This window comes from Phyllopteryx taeniolatus, chromosome 18 (assembly GCF_024500385.1).
Source record: "Phyllopteryx taeniolatus isolate TA_2022b chromosome 18, UOR_Ptae_1.2, whole genome shotgun sequence".
In the NCBI taxonomy this organism is placed as follows: domain Eukaryota; kingdom Metazoa; phylum Chordata; class Actinopteri; order Syngnathiformes; family Syngnathidae; genus Phyllopteryx; species Phyllopteryx taeniolatus.
The window spans coordinates 16598809-16613492 of record NC_084519.1 but is presented as its reverse complement, the minus strand read 5'-3'; the positions used below and the strand labels follow the sequence as shown (position 1 = coordinate 16613492).

Genomic DNA, 14684 nt, shown 5'->3' with positions numbered 1-14684 from the left:
ACGTGTAACTTCATAATAATGTACAAACACGTGATATTGTACTTTATGGCGATCGTAACCTACACTAATAGGAAGTATTAAGAAGCATAATTACGTTTGTACTTCTATCGACTGCTTTTGGGCTTGTGTGACTCATTAATTATTGTCAACAGCTATAATAATGCTGAGTGTGTCACTGACGGTGCGAATGGTTGTCATTGCTCTTCGACTGCCTGGCGAGCAGGAGAAGGTGCAGAAACCTTTCGCCCACGATCTTGTACAGGTTAAGCGGTATAGAAAATGAATGGAATATGATGCTCATTGTGTTTAAATTTCCCCTCACACAAAGGCCAGACTGTGTATGTATCAGACATTTAACAGAAAGTCTATTAGATGAGATGTCATTGATCATATGAACAAGTATTATATTGTATTTTCTCAACTAAAATGCTGTGAAAATGCATAAAATAGATTTTAAACAGACACGTGAAAATATAATCGATATACAGACCGTTTCCCAAAAAGTTGATCATCATGGAAAAATGTATTTCCATAATCCCATTCAAAATGTTAAACATTCATAGGTTATAGATTCAGGGCCCACAATTTAAACAATTTCAAGTATTTGTTTGTTTATTTTTACATAATTTGGGCTTCCAGCTCATAAAACCCACAAAATCAGGAATTCAAAAAATTTTAATACTGTGAGAAAATCAGCCCACATTTTGCACATATTCCAATAAACTGTGCAGGTGCTTTGAGTTTATTTATTTCTGGGAAAAGAGTCTGTATTGTCAAATAAAATAGCCCTGATTGTAAACTCTTGACATGCAACAACGACCACAACAACAAAAAAAGTGCAACCAATCAGTCAGAGCTGAACATCAATTCAAAATCGGTCCTCGGCTTGTCCCATTGAGCTGAAAAAGTAGGTATGATGCCCCTTCTGAGCTGCGTGCCTACAGCAACGCTAAGCTAGGCGGGTCAAAGACGTCAGCGCGGCAAGAAAACCACAAGACCAAGGACGCCGGTACATTGTGCCGCATACGCTTTGCGTACAACGGCGTACAATCACAACACAACACTTTTCACGTGTTAAAACTATGTTGGGGGGGGGGGGGGCGTTTTCTTTTTTCCAAAATGTTACGGACTGACAGCACACGCTTTGGCGTTCACACAATAAAATAAAAAAATAAACCTCGTGAAAATCGGTTGAGTAATAAGCAAGTTACGACTTCATTTCATTGTCCAATGCCTTTGATGGGAACGTCCCCAATATGGCCGCCACGTAGACACGTCGCCATATCGAGTCTTCACATCTATGTTGAACGGGCGTCCTCCATCCAGGGCACGGCGGCCATGTTAGCTTGGGGCAGGGTTGTCACTGCTCCGTTTGTCCCCCTTGTTTTTTTTTCTTCCCCCCTAACGTTTCGTTTCAATGCGTGTCGTGACCAACGTCCTCCTCACATGAAGTCGTCGGAATCGTAGCCGTCCTGCCGAGATACGCATTGTCAGATATTAGCGTCGCGTACGTGTGCGAGCGCGTTAGCGTGTAGCCTGTCAGCGTGCGCGCTCACCTCGTTGGTCTGCATGTTTTCGCTCTTCATCAGCGAAGTGTAGCACCTGGTTGACAGAAACGACAACACGCAATAAGAAGTCAAAGTAACTCAAAAGGGAACAATATTTATACAACAGGATGGGAAAAAATTAGCCATAATATTGAAATACAATATTGTGAAAATACATTTAGTCATGAATTAAATCCATTTGTTGAAAAAATATTTTTAGAACATGCACTTTTTTAAAATGTATTTATACATTGCTGTATTTGGTAAAACAAAAAACATTAAAATAAAATATATATATATATTTCACTGTGGAGATCTGTTTAAATTTCATGAGATGAAAAAAAAAATGTCATTGTAAAAATGCATTTCATTCCTATTTTGTTTGAGAAAATCTGAATAATGACGGTTGAGTGCCTTGTTTTCTCCTCTTGTAAAGGGCGAGAGCATGCGCACTGACTTGAGCTCATCCATCTCCTTCTTCTTCTTCTGCTCTTCCTTCTCGCGTCTCTTTTGCTCCTGCAGCTGAGCTTTCTTCTCGTTGCGCTCCTCTCGGTCCCTCGACTCCTTCTCGGCCGCTAGGTCGGGGTAGCGCTCCTCTTTGGTCTTCTCCAGCCGGTTCACGATCTCGTTGACTTTCTTCTCCACGGCCACCGTCTTCACCTGAAGCGACGAAACACACACACAAACGCCAGCCGTCGACTACAAACTCGGAGGCCGCCAAACACCGAGGTGGCGACGAGGACTCTCGATCCTCCGACCTCCTTCTGTCGATGGAAGCCGATCTGTCCCACGTCCATGTCCCCGGTCTTCTTCAGGTTGGCCCACGGCGTGTAAACCACGCTGAGGTTGTTCATCTTACAGCCTGGCGACACACAAATCCACACTCACTGGACACTTCATTAGGAACACAACTGAATCCAATACAGTGGTGCTTTGACATAGGAGTTTAATTTATTCCATAGAAATGAATGAAAATGCCATTCATCCGTTGTAGCCCCCCCCCCCCCCCCAAAAAAAAAACAAGCATTTTCTTTAATAATAAAAAATTAACCCTGTGAAATTGTAGTGACATCATTGGAAATCCCCCTCAAAGAAACAGTTTTTGCTTCAATACAATAGTATTGAAGCTCCTACTGGTGTGCACACTTTGGCCGCCTGGGGGCAGTATAACAGACAGGCAACGTCACAATTCCTTAGCAGTAATATAGTCGTTCTTCGCAGATGCTCAAGAATATATGTCCGTTTTACGTTATTTTATTGATTTAAACCCTATTTAAGAGGGCCACTCTTTGAGGAAATATTGTGAACATCTGTACGTAATATTTGTATATTTCTACGCTGTTCACACCTTGAATGCTGTTGTTTTTCACCAGTTGCGCACAGTCTATCAACACCTCCGGAGGAATATCGTTGATAGTCACACCCTAGAACAGACAAACAGCATTTGAGGAAATATGTAACGATATAAAAAAAAAAAAATGCCATATTATAAAATAAATAATCATTGACCACATACTTTAATCCGTGTTTACCTTTGGCAAGCGGAGATAAACATGAGCTGAGGACAGTTTGTCCACGTGAAACCTGTCAGAAAAGCAAATATTAAAACGTAAAAAATTGAAATGTATTCAAGAAGTTTCATTGAAAAAGGTTGAGCAAGAGGCACCTGTTTCTGTATTCTCACAACATTTGGTACACCTGCACAACCGAATAACATCAGAGTTTTGACAATATGTCGGATTATTTTGCTTGTGGTGGAACTCACCAGATGTCTTCGGGCCAGCCGTACTTGATAAGATCTTCGTCTGGGTGGAACGTTAATTGATGACGTGAAAATTATAACAATAAAAGGACAACTATTGTGTGCGTAAGCTTACTTTCATACTTGTCTTTTCCCATGTAAATGGTGTAAGGAGGCTCCGCCACTGAGACGACAATAGACACCACAAACTGTGAGCACAAACACGGGAGCTAACCGGGCTAGTAAGACCTGATACCAACTCACCGGCACTTGTGAAGTAAAACACCATTTTGAAAAGATTCAAATTAGAAAAAAAAAGTAAACATTAAAAAAAAGTGAGTAAATCACGAAATACGAACGTCAAAGTGTACCTAGCCAACAAAAAAAAACCGTTGGTTTAAAAAGTGGAACTATTTCCTGACTGACTGCTGTTGTCACTTCGCGCATGGAGCGGAAAGGTTGACCTCGGAAGTTGTTATCCGGCAAGGAAGGCCCCCGGAAGCAATAGTCTACGTTGCCCCAATAATTAAAGTTGAGTGTGTGTCACAGGATTTTGTGTTTTCGCACACATTTTAAAGCTTACAGTTGTGATGTTTCGACGATTATAATCATTATCGCCCTTCTTTTTTTTTTCAAATAAATCACCTGACCAGTTTTATAAATTCTCGCACTGGTCTAAAAAAAAAAAAAGCCCGGAAGACCCAAAGGATGCACTATTTTAAGTTCATCACAATACATTTTTAATCGTAATATTACTCGTAATATTAGCGAGGTTTAGTGTGTTCTATTTCGTTTTTTCACCTTTTAAAAAGTGACGAATAATATATTTTAAAGCTAATGATGATTTTTGGCATTCTTAATATTTTATTTTTCCATATGAACGCCCGATGGTGTTTTATTGTGGTATTTCCCGCGAAGTACCGCTTCCGTTTTAGTCTGGCGCGCGCCCTTCAAAACATATCGAGGAAGCGCGGGCAAGGAGAACCGGCCGCGTCCGGAATTTTCGACCATATTTCAACGCATTTACGCCACTAAAAGTTGTCATTTTTCATCTGCAACTTTAAAGGCGTTTTAGGTAAGATATCCCACTTTAGTTTCGCCATTTGAGATTGCAGTGTTTTAGCAAACTATCTTACTTGGAAGCCTTTATTGATTTATTCGAAATATTAACTTTAAAATAGTAAAGGTGAGGGATAAACTTCAATTCAAGTCATTGTGGGGGTGTTGGATGCTTTAAACGCTCTGCATGGGAGGCAGATGATGGATTTTATTTCATGGAATTATCCCGCCATGTCTAATCGTCGGCAAGCTTTGATATCGTGAACGCGTTAGCATTTTTATGTAGTCACGGTATCTCGTAAAAGTCTTCTCTCGCTTTCTTTTCGGGACTAACATTAGGTTAAAACCAACAAACGATCCCTCATCTGTTGTTTTGTTACATTTTTGAACGTTCTTACCCGGTCGTACCGAAGCCCCGTCCAGAATTTGACAATTACACGTGAAACGCTCAAATGTCTTGAAAGTGTTTTTTTTTTTTTTTTTTTTATTTTTTTTTTTTTAACCTAACGTCTGCCAAGAATGTTTCTCTTAACGTTCACTTCGGCTGTATTTAACAATTTGATAAATCCATTTAATCCCCCCACAGTTAGATATTGCATTGATCTTTGTCATCTTTAAGTTGTGCTTTTGTGCAACCAAGTTTTGACTAGCCGATTATGTAACCTTTGTCAATGACAGTGGGCTCCTATGTGAGTGAAGTGGTATCGTTGCTCTAAATGACCATAATAATTGTCCACATGCAGGCAAAGGATTGAGAAAATGATGCGCACGAGCACTCGAAAGAGAAAGCTGTCGTCTGTGGACGGGTGAGGCTTTTAACAGCATTTTGTGGACACACACACTGTTTGTGTTGAATCTGATGTGCGTGTTTCTCCTGGCAGTCATCCGGCCAAGAAGAGCGAGGGGGATGCGTCCCCCATCAAGAGGAGATCTCCCAGGAAGAAGCCGGACGGGTGTTTGGACAAAGAAAACTGTCCGTCGCCGGACGGGTGTTTGGACAAAGACAACTGTCCGTCGCCGAGGAACTCTCCTCGTAAAGCAGCGGGTAACAACCCGGTCGGAGGAAGGGAAAAGTTCAAGGTGGAATCTGCTATTTTAACAACTGTTCTGTCCGCGATTCTCCCTAGGTTTTCCGCTCAAGTCGGCAGTGGCGACGTGTTCCTTCTACGGGCCAAAGAAGAGCGTCTATCTCACGCCTCTGGAGAGGAAGGCAGTCAAGGAATCTCGTCCTTTCCCTCTGCCTCGGCCTCCTTCCCCTCCAGGCCAGGCCAAAAAAGCGCAGCGCAAAAACAAGAAGATGGCGAAAGGCAAGCAAGCCAAGGGGGCAGCGGGCTCCAACATCAAAAGCTACGCTGCCACCGCCAAGACCATCAAGCTGTCCAAGATGAACTGGAGCAGGTTTGTGCAGGACGTGGAACACAAAAGACGGCGGTCTCGTTATTTGCCGCGGCAAATAAAACTGCACCGTAGAAGTGTAAAGAATAACTGACAATTAGAAATATGGTCAATAAGGTGACTTGTGATGTTTTAAATGTAAATATGAATCTCTTCTCTTCAAGTGAAAGGTGTGCCACTTAATAAATCTCATTCACTGCCAGCCCTCCCAGTTAACATGGATATTTGACTTCTAAAGCCGTCAATGGCAGTCAATGTGTTTTAAGGGGCAGTGCAAATATTGGCCACATTTTCTGAACTGCATAATGTTATAATTTTTTTTTCTTCATATTTTTATCTTTTTTCTAAAGCAATGCCAAGGACAAGGGGTCTGAACCCAAAAAGGCCATCACCATCACTTTCAGTAGCATGAAGAAGCCCAAAGCCAAGATTTTTGTGGGCGCCGCCTTCTTCAGCACGGCCAAGAAGCCTTCTTCCATGTACAAGAAGGCCAAACGCCAAGTTGCCGGCAAAACGGACAAGTCCAAGAGTCACGGGGCGGCCGCCCAACCGAAGAGGAAGCAAACGCAGAAACATCCCGGAGAGGTAACGACGGACGCGAGGTCAAGTTCCATTTTGAAACTGGACATGTTTTTGTTTTTGTGTGGTCTTCAGACCACCGTCCAGCCCGTGGAGAAGAAAGTAGAGCCGCCCAGGATGAAGTTTGACCCGGTGGAATTGTTCGACTGTGTGAGCGAACTGCCGGTGAAGCAGCTGAGGTGATTTGAAAGCTAATGTACACTTGATTATGAGCACCAGGAAAGCTTCAAAACCCTGAGCATGTTCATCACTGCTTACTGCTTTAATTCTTACTGTTATGGCTGCTACTGGTACATCTCCTTTTAAGGAGCTTAAACATACTCTGAAATTCACCGAATTATGCCCCAGTCGGCTACCCAACCATTTTTTCCCCCTCAGTTCCCCTAAAGCCCTGGTCGAGAAATACCGGCTCACAAAGGAGCTGAAAATCCTGCTGACGAGGACTCCGATTCGGACATCCAGAGCCTCGTCCTTCGGTTCTCAGGTTGCTGAGCGTAGCATTAAATGCGTCTAAATTCAATTTAATGACATTTTTAACGCGGAACTACTTGTCTTGACCAGGATGACAGCTCCAAGCTAGTTATTGACCTCAGCGACCCAAGTCCCAGCAATGCTACCTCCTCCGAGTCCACACCGTCTCAAGGTAAGGGCAAAGAAATACGCGTTACAGAGCAAAGTACTGAGAATTAGTAAACACCGTTTGTTGTGAAAGAACACCTTTAGGATGCCCTAGAACTGCGATGGTGCTCCCCATCATGTAGAAAATCTTCCCTGAGGAGTGAAAGCTTTTGTCATTATAATATCCACGTTTTCTTCCTTTATGAAAAAAAAAACTTCCTTTTGGTGGAATAATCTAGTATTCCAGTACCTTTTGCTGTGCTGCATCCTGTCATAATTAACCAAAAATGTTTTCCCCTTCCAGTATCTACTGCTGTGTATCCCATTTTTGGATCCACTTCCAAAGGGTGAGACATCTTTTTTCTTTTTTTTTTGATTTCATGTCACAGTCAAGTGGGCTTTCTTTTTATACAGTCATGGCTAAAAACACTGGTGTTTTTAGCCATGAGTGTATATGTGCCCTGGTGTTGGCAGTCCAGGTTGTACCACACCTCTCTCCCAATGTTGGCTATATAAAATGGATGACTGGATAATCCAACAATCTATCTCCGCTGTGTGACAATGAAGGCCCAAGAGCGCCCCCGCTGGTCCGACTCAGCCCTCGTCGTCCATCAAAGAGCGACCCGTCCGCAAGAGGAAGGAGAAGCACGACTGCGACCAGCTCATCATCGTACGTCGTCTTCTTCCCGACCGTACCGCCGCCGTGTTGGCTTGACTTTTTGTTTGGCGCTTTCCCCACCAGGACGCCGGCCAGAAGCAGTTTGGCGCCGCCACCTGCGGATCGTGCGGGATGGTGTACAGCGCAGACAACCCGGAGGACAACTTCCAGCACGAGCAGTTCCACCAGTGCCTCCTGGACTCCATCAAGTTTGTGGTAATCTTGACAGAGGAGGAGAACATTGAACATGGGAAAAAGACTTGTCAAGACTTCCTGTTTATTATTTTTTTATTGTTTTTTTTTTTTTTTCCCAGGGTTGGAAGAAGGAGAGGGTGGTGGCAGAGTTCTGGGACGGAAAGATCATCATGGTCATGCCGGATGATCCCAAGTATGCCATCAAAAAGGTACTTTCCAACTCGAGACAGCCACCTCTCATCGGTTGCCAATAACGGATTGTTGTATAAACTGAATTTGATTGATCTGTAGCTCACATTAACCAGAATGTTGTTTAGTTGCATTTTGAAGTCGTGTAGGCACGGGGCGCAATTAATTTCATCTCAACACACAGCAGTGTGGACTGCATAGAGGCCATGATGCATATTGATACAGTGGAAACTCAGACTGTTTTGAAAATGGCAACAAACTTTATGCGATGTTGTTTTTCAGGCAGAGGAGGTACGTCGCATCGCAGACGGCGAGTTGGGCTTTCAGCAGGTGACGCTGAGCAGACCCTCGCAGGCCAAGACCTACTTGTTCGTCAACACGGATCGGATGGTGGTGGGCTGCCTGGTCGCAGAATCCATACGACAGGTAAGCAATTAGAGCTCGGATCATTTTTCCATTCCGACTTTATGGGAATACTTGGACGAGTTCCTTTTCTGCTCCCTTTCAAGTCAACTTTGAAATAATTTAAGAGTTAGACTTTTTTTTTTTTTTTTTTTTTTTTTAGGCCACTGTGATCAAATGTAATACCTTTTATGGCTTCTCCCGTTAGATTTAAGACTTTTTCGACCTTTTAAAGGCCACTGAGGGGGGCGCGCTTGCATGAGTTTGATGTGGAAGAGCAACTTCCGCTCGTGTGCCGTAGGCCTTCAGAGTGCTGGAGCACCCGGATCAGCACAAGGACATGACCAAGGACGACTTCATGGACCGGCACCGGGCGTGGTGCTGCTCCACCGCGGCGGAGAAGGCGCTGTGCGGCGTCAGTCGCGTGTGGGTGTTCAGCCTGGCCCGCCGTCAGGGCGTCGCTCGCCGCATGCTGGACACCGTCAGGTAGGCGGCCATTTTTGTGGCCTCGGTCACGACCGGTGTTGCCAGTTAACGTTTTGGGGATGTTGCGTGATGATGTCATTGCTTAATTGCATATGACAAAGTCGTAGATTACACAGTATTTGCGAGGTGGTCTGAAAAAGTTGCTAAATCTAGCAACAAATGTGTTAAACTGGCATCCATGGTCACAACTACTTTTCCTATCATTCAAGGAGCACCTTTATGTACGGCAGTCACCTGACAAAGGAGGAAATCGCCTTCTCCGACCCGACGCCCGACGGCAAGCAGTTCGCGACGGCGTACTGCGGCACGCCCACGTTTCTCGTCTACAACTTCATCGGCTGAAGGGACCGAACGCGCAAGCAGTCGTTACACTGACTCTGAATGTCTCGGACTTTGGTTTTTACAGTCGAGTTTTTGAGCTCAGACCTGAGTGTTATATATTTGCTATAGTTTTATGCAGATGTTTATACAGAAATGACTTTACATTATGATTTTTTTTTTTTTTAGCTGATCAACTCTTTTCCTGTCATTTTGAAGGGTAAAATGTGTTTTTGGGAGGATTTTGTTGTAAAAAGGTTTAATAAATGTTGCAGTTTAACCTGCTGAACTTTAATTTTGGACAAAATGACGTGCAAAGCAAATTTATTAATATAGTGCATTTCATACACAATGTAACTCAATGTGCTTTACATCATTAAAAGCATCTTAAAAACAACACTGCAGGAAAGGTCATTTAAAAGTGGAAAAAGTGAGGAAAAAAACGACTGCACACATACAAAATAGAAAATCTGCTTTAAGAACACACCAAGTGTAGCACATTGCAACAGGTTAACATTTTGTCAGTGTGGCAGAAAAATAGGTACCGGTGGTCAATTCAATCAGACTGGAGCAGTATAAATTGCTCCTTTGGTAAAGATTTAGAAATTGACATGAAGAGGTATTCCATATTTCTAATACTGTATGTCGCTGCAAACTACAAATAAGTATTAACTGAATTGTTCTCTGACAGCATGAATCTAAACTGAGAGTTATGTTTGTAAGCGTAGATTTGTTTGGCTACTACCAAAGGTGTATTTAATGAAGTGACAAGTACGTAAGCTATGCAGGCAAATGTATTTTAACAGCGTACAGGGATAACAAACCAGCACAATGAAACATTTACAAGCGATGTCGTCGGGACGCTCAAATCTCAGAGGCTGCTCTTGTTTTAGTCCAGCGGGGCGTTGCCCTCCAGCGCCTGCACGATTTGCGCGGCCGAGGGTCTCCTCTCGGGGTCCTCCTCGGTACATACGTAGAAGAGCTCCAGCATCCTCCTGTAGGACTCGCCCAGCGCCTCGGGGTCCAGCGGCGGCCGTGTGCCCAGGCGGGCGTAGTAGGCGTCCTCGTCGAAGCTCGCCTCTATCGACTCGTCTGAGAGGGGAAGATTAAGGAGTGGTGAAGCAGCATGTGGCTCATGAACGCTGGTTACTTCTGCACACCCGGTTCCAAGTCACTAAACAATATTATGCTTGTGATTGACACTCATCAATGTTTGTGAGTGTTATAATGACAAAAATATATAAGCTATATTTATTATTGCCACCTTAGTCAAGGTGGAGGGAATTATAAACAGTACCACATAGCAGTCCATGTTGGCACAAAACCTTCAGGTGTCTAGAAAGCCAATGTCAGGGAAAGCCTACTGGAACATCAGAACTCCATTTGCGGTTTATCAGGCACTTTAAATGGTGCCAAGTGTGTGCTAACTCTTAACATGAGTTTGAATCTGCTTAATTCTGAGCACAGCCACACCCCTAGGCTAAAAGGGTGTGCAAAATTATGCAAACGTTCATTTATTTTTATTTTCCACTTTCAAAAAAAATTACTCCTTTTTTCAATTGAGTTGTACAAGTTACAAGTCATATTATATTTCTCGATCATTATTTTCCATCACAAATACCTGGCAATTGAACAGGGGTCTGTAGACTTTTTATATCCACTGATTATTTTTTGTATAAATACATTTGTCAAAATTAAAATAAAATTTCTAAAATATTTTTAAAAAGTTAAAAAATATACTATAAGTATACAGTGGACCGCCGCATACTCGCGATTCGGACTAACACGGTAGCAGCTGTGCTCTTGCTAAACACTGAGACGCCTCGTGATGACCAACGTACAAATAATGCCAACGAGCCACACGCTGCTTCCCCTCGTCGGCTTTTTTCATCTTCCCACATTGTCTCGCAAAGCATCTCACCTTCATCCTGCTCCTCCTCCTCCTCATCATGTTCCAGCAGATCCATGTGAGGCATGGCCAGGGTCATCATCTCCCACAGGGTCAACCCGTAGGCGAAGATGTCGGCCTTGTCTGTGATGTCGCCCGCCTCCAAGGCCTCTTTGGGGTTCCAGGGTTCCGTCCCGATGTACTCGGCCTCGGGGTCCGACACTGTCCAACACGAGTCTCTTTGTGTTATGTGTGAAAGCACACATTGTGTGCCCACGGTGTCGCGCTACCTGTCATGTTCTCGTCCAGCTGGAGGGACACGCCCACGTCGCAGATCTTGATTGCGTCAAAGTTGCCCTTGACGACCACGTTGCAAGACTTCATGTCGCCGTGCAGCAGTTTTTTCTCGTTGTGAAGATACTGCACACCAGAACATGGTGTCACGTTGAATTGCTATCAGAAATTCTTTATAATACATACCTGTATATATGTAATTATCATTCATTTTAACTTAATTTTTTTTTTTTTACTTTTTTATTTAAAAATGCATTTTATGATTATTTTTTTTAAAAGACTCCAGTGTGGCAGTTTGCAGCCACTTTGTAATGCACATTACTGCCACCTACAGTACTGGAGTGGAACAGTAAGGAGTCAGCAGCACAACAAACAAATAACACAATTTGTATTAATAAATAAACACTAGTCAACATGTTTTTTTTTTACCTGCAGCCCACGGGCAACATGGAGCGCCACTTTTTCAATGTCGGCGGCGGGAAAGGCCTGCAGGCCGTCTTCTTTGCGCTTCTCGATGAGGTCGTTGAGTGACTGCTCCCCTCCGAACTCCATGGCCAGACAGTCGGAGCCGTCTTTGGCCGTGGCCAACGCCCGGAACCCTGCAGGTTCACCGCACACGCATTCGGTCAGTCATCAGCACAGATTTTGTACATGTACAAACTTCGATAGGACACTTACAATAAATGGTGGTAATATTAGCTGAGTTCAGGCTATTTGTTTGTTTGCTTCATTGTAAACTATTGTTTCAAATTTTGCTGTAAAATTAGTGCAATGTGCCTAATAATTACTTGAATTAAAAAAAATGACTTTTGTAAAACTGTTCACAATTTCACCCCCCCCCCCAATAAAAAAAACTCTCTCTTGTAACTGTTTCATGACACAGAATTTGATGTGAATTTTGAACGCTGACAACTTACCAAATATGGTAAACAGTAAATTTACCATACCATTTACCAAATATTGTTCCATGTGTGAAGGGTTTATTTTTTTATTTAACTTACCAACGATGTTGGGATGGTGGATTCCCTTGAGGACCTTGGCCTCCTGCTCCAAACGCTTCTGGTAGACCTCGGCCTGTTTGCTGGCACATTTGCTGTTGATCTTCTTGATGGCCCAGGGCGACGCGTTGATCTTCCCCACTCTAGAATCAAACTGACGAGTTAGTGAGTGAGTCAGTTTAACGTTGCGACGGCATGAAAGGCCACTTCTCGCCTGTCCATCAGGTAGACGCTGACTCCCGTCCCGCAGCCGAGCTTCTTCATGAACGGCGAAGCGGGGATGTTGATGGGGGTTCCTCCTCCGCTTCCGACACTCCTAATTCTGGACGTCTCGGGCGAGGTGAATTCGGCCATGCTGTCGAATACAAGCCACACGGATAATTAACAAAATTCGAAGTGCTCGAAAAAGCTTTTGTGTGTCTGTTGGCATCAATGGTCACAATTACAATAGTTTAGATCCCACTGAAACTTTGTAAGAACATTGTCTACTACAGTTAGTGGCATAGTTGACATGACTTTTTCCCTTTCTACCATTGTTGGTATGTACTAATTTTACCATGGCTGGCATTTACTCCATTTTCTTCTTGCCTTTGTTGGTATGTAATTGTTATGAATAGCATCTGTTGCTTCTAACATTACAATCACGCAACATTTAGGCGTCTCAGTTGATAATTTATGTCCTACTGTAACAAAAACATTTTTGGATTTGGAGTTGAACAGTCCCTTATTTGCAGAATATTATCTCCTTGTGTTCCATTGTAAAATGCCATTGCCTGAAATAAATGTTTAAGGGGAAGGGGGGGGGAATAAACGCCCCACAACACACCCTCAGAACCCAATGACGATTAACTCTGGCATGTTTAATTTATTTTCTCGTTTGTCTTTTTCGTGTTGTTCTCTCAAGCTCCCATTATTATTATTATAACACACAAATGAGCATTGAAATTGCAGTTAAATATGTGACGCAAGGCAAAATGAGACTTAGCTTGATGTCTTTGTGCTGTTAGATTTACTTCACTTGGCGGGGTTTAAAGACTCATTAAGTATTGATTACATTCCCCACGGATTGAAAAGAATAAATCTGAAACACACAAAAACGTAGCAAGACGTCATAACAGCTGATGCTAGCCATTAGCAATGAAGCTAACACTGCCTGGACGACGAGTCCAAACCCAAGTTAATACAGCGAACGTCAACGAGAAGTGGCGTTTTAGCATATCCTATTTCAAGAAGTTCTATTTTTTTCCAGTTAAATAAAACCGTAACCTTACCTGTGTTTTCACAATGGTTGAGAGGGCAAAATAATCGCGCCGAACTTTCAAAAATGTCGACGACGAATCGACAACCGTCGACGGAAGCCTTGAAATAACAAAACACGCGGATGTTTCTTAAGCAAAAGCTTTGCGGTATTAACCTTTCACAAATTAATATTTATTGAATCATGTGTGATGTTTATTTATATTCTTTACTCATTTCCCAAACACTTATGTAGGTTGTTGACGTGTGTCGAAATCAATTCCACCGAAAAAATTAATCCTCTTCTGACTCGCCGTAGTTGTAATACAAATTTGCTCCACCAGAGGTCAGTGACGTTGCGATAGACACATTAAAGACAAATCACAGCAAACACATTCTCAATCACAATTCAACTTGGAAAATCAGCCCTTTGCTTTGCCAACAGTCATGCATTATTTCATAAACTCTGAAAAGGATCATCAGTGCAAGCCATGCCAGTGTTTTTATGATGTTATTCTTCAGTCTAGTGTAGTTTTGTGAGTTTTTATGACTTGACAGTAATAACAATAGTTGGACGTGTTACTGTGTCTTAAGTGTTTGGGATGGTTTGTTCTCTTTGAGCTGTACTATCAGGACAACACTGTCATTAAGTCATCAATCACTGACCAACTTAACACAATAAGCACACTTTGGTATTTTAATGAATACATTTGTCTGCTGAATGCCAAGGAATGGCACTGACCTCCATGTTTTCCTCTGTCACACAGCACATCTTGTCCCCTTCTAGTCACCTTCGGCCCGGGCAGAACTCTTCCTTCAAGGCCGAGGAGCATGAATGTGACAACAGTCTTGGCTCGCCATTCTTCTTTTATTCCTGCTGAGGGGAAATGCGCTCATGTTTTGCAGTCAACACAGGCACATGTCGCGGTGTGCTCTATAACACGAAGATGGGTTATAATATTTTATTTATTTATATTTATTATGCTTCCAATCCTGAGACATCAAAATGGCCTCTGCACGCTTTACATTGGCGCCTTGACATACAAATTGATTCAGGTGTACGCAACGAAGTGGCCTCTCG

At 42.9% G+C, this 14684-nt stretch overlaps 3 protein-coding genes across 5 annotated transcripts; 1 reads left to right on the top strand and 2 right to left on the bottom strand.

Annotated features, from left to right (window-relative positions):
* Positions 1-380: 380 nt before the first annotated feature.
* ccdc25 (coiled-coil domain containing 25) lies at positions 381-3779 on the bottom strand. Of its 2 annotated transcripts, none has more exons than XM_061753926.1 (9): positions 3553-3779; positions 3425-3472; positions 3313-3352; positions 3080-3131; positions 2896-2971; positions 2306-2409; positions 1962-2207; positions 1557-1602; positions 381-1472 (listed from the first exon to the last, which is right to left on the bottom strand). In XM_061753926.1, exons 1-9 carry the CDS (start codon positions 3575-3577, stop codon positions 1402-1404), a joined length of 708 nt encoding a protein of 235 aa, XP_061609910.1. In that variant the 5' UTR covers positions 3578-3779; the 3' UTR covers positions 381-1401. The 2 variants fall into 2 exon arrangements, with proteins under 2 accessions (XP_061609910.1, XP_061609912.1); XM_061753928.1 differs by having other exon boundaries at positions 2005-2207; positions 3553-3776.
* Positions 3780-4206: 427 nt separating this feature from the next.
* Positions 4207-9482, top strand: esco2 (establishment of sister chromatid cohesion N-acetyltransferase 2). 2 transcript variants are annotated; one of them, XM_061753902.1, is made up of 15 exons: positions 4207-4363; positions 5091-5153; positions 5229-5392; positions 5475-5745; positions 6093-6327; positions 6397-6500; positions 6700-6805; positions 6883-6964; positions 7244-7286; positions 7507-7609; positions 7682-7813; positions 7912-8001; positions 8264-8407; positions 8685-8869; positions 9079-9482. In XM_061753902.1, the coding sequence occupies exons 2-15, from the start codon at positions 5107-5109 to the stop codon at positions 9209-9211; spliced, it is 1839 nt and encodes a 612-aa protein (XP_061609886.1). In that variant the 5' UTR covers positions 4207-4363; positions 5091-5106; the 3' UTR covers positions 9212-9482. The 2 variants fall into 2 exon arrangements, with proteins under 2 accessions (XP_061609886.1, XP_061609887.1); XM_061753903.1 differs by having other exon boundaries at positions 4232-4363; positions 5026-5153.
* Positions 9483-9494: 12 nt separating this feature from the next.
* On the bottom strand, positions 9495-13903 carry pbk (PDZ binding kinase). The gene is made up of 7 exons (XM_061753916.1): positions 13639-13903; positions 12582-12722; positions 12371-12510; positions 11799-11968; positions 11366-11495; positions 11109-11297; positions 9495-10279 (listed from the first exon to the last, which is right to left on the bottom strand). Exons 2-7 carry the CDS (start codon positions 12719-12721, stop codon positions 10077-10079), a joined length of 972 nt encoding a protein of 323 aa, XP_061609900.1. The 5' UTR covers position 12722; positions 13639-13903; the 3' UTR covers positions 9495-10076.
* Between the last annotated feature and the right edge of the window lie 781 nt (positions 13904-14684).

Coding starts and splice junctions, on each gene's coding strand:
- ccdc25 (XM_061753926.1), bottom strand. CDS start 3,577: ATGGTGTTTTACTTCACAAGTGCCG. Junction 2,972..3,079: donor TTTATCTCCGCTTGCCAAAG/GTAAACACGGAT, acceptor TGTCTGTTCTAG/GGTGTGACTATCAACGATAT. Junction 2,410..2,895: donor GAAAAACAACAGCATTCAAG/GTGTGAACAGCG, acceptor GTGTGTCGCCAG/GCTGTAAGATGAACAACCTC.
- esco2 (XM_061753902.1), top strand. CDS start 5,107: ATGATGCGCACGAGCACTCGAAAGAGAAAGCTGTCGTCTGTGGACGG. Junction 6,328..6,396: donor CGCAGAAACATCCCGGAGAG/GTAACGACGGAC, acceptor TGTGGTCTTCAG/ACCACCGTCCAGCCCGTGGA. Junction 6,965..7,243: donor CGAGTCCACACCGTCTCAAG/GTAAGGGCAAAG, acceptor TTCCCCTTCCAG/TATCTACTGCTGTGTATCCC.
- pbk (XM_061753916.1), bottom strand. CDS start 12,721: ATGGCCGAATTCACCTCGCCCGAGACGTCCAGAATTAGGAGTGTCGGA. Junction 11,969..12,370: donor CCACCATCCCAACATCGTTG/GTAAGTTAAATA, acceptor GTGAACCTGCAG/GGTTCCGGGCGTTGGCCACG. Junction 11,298..11,365: donor GCTGGACGAGAACATGACAG/GTAGCGCGACAC, acceptor CGTGTTGGACAG/TGTCGGACCCCGAGGCCGAG.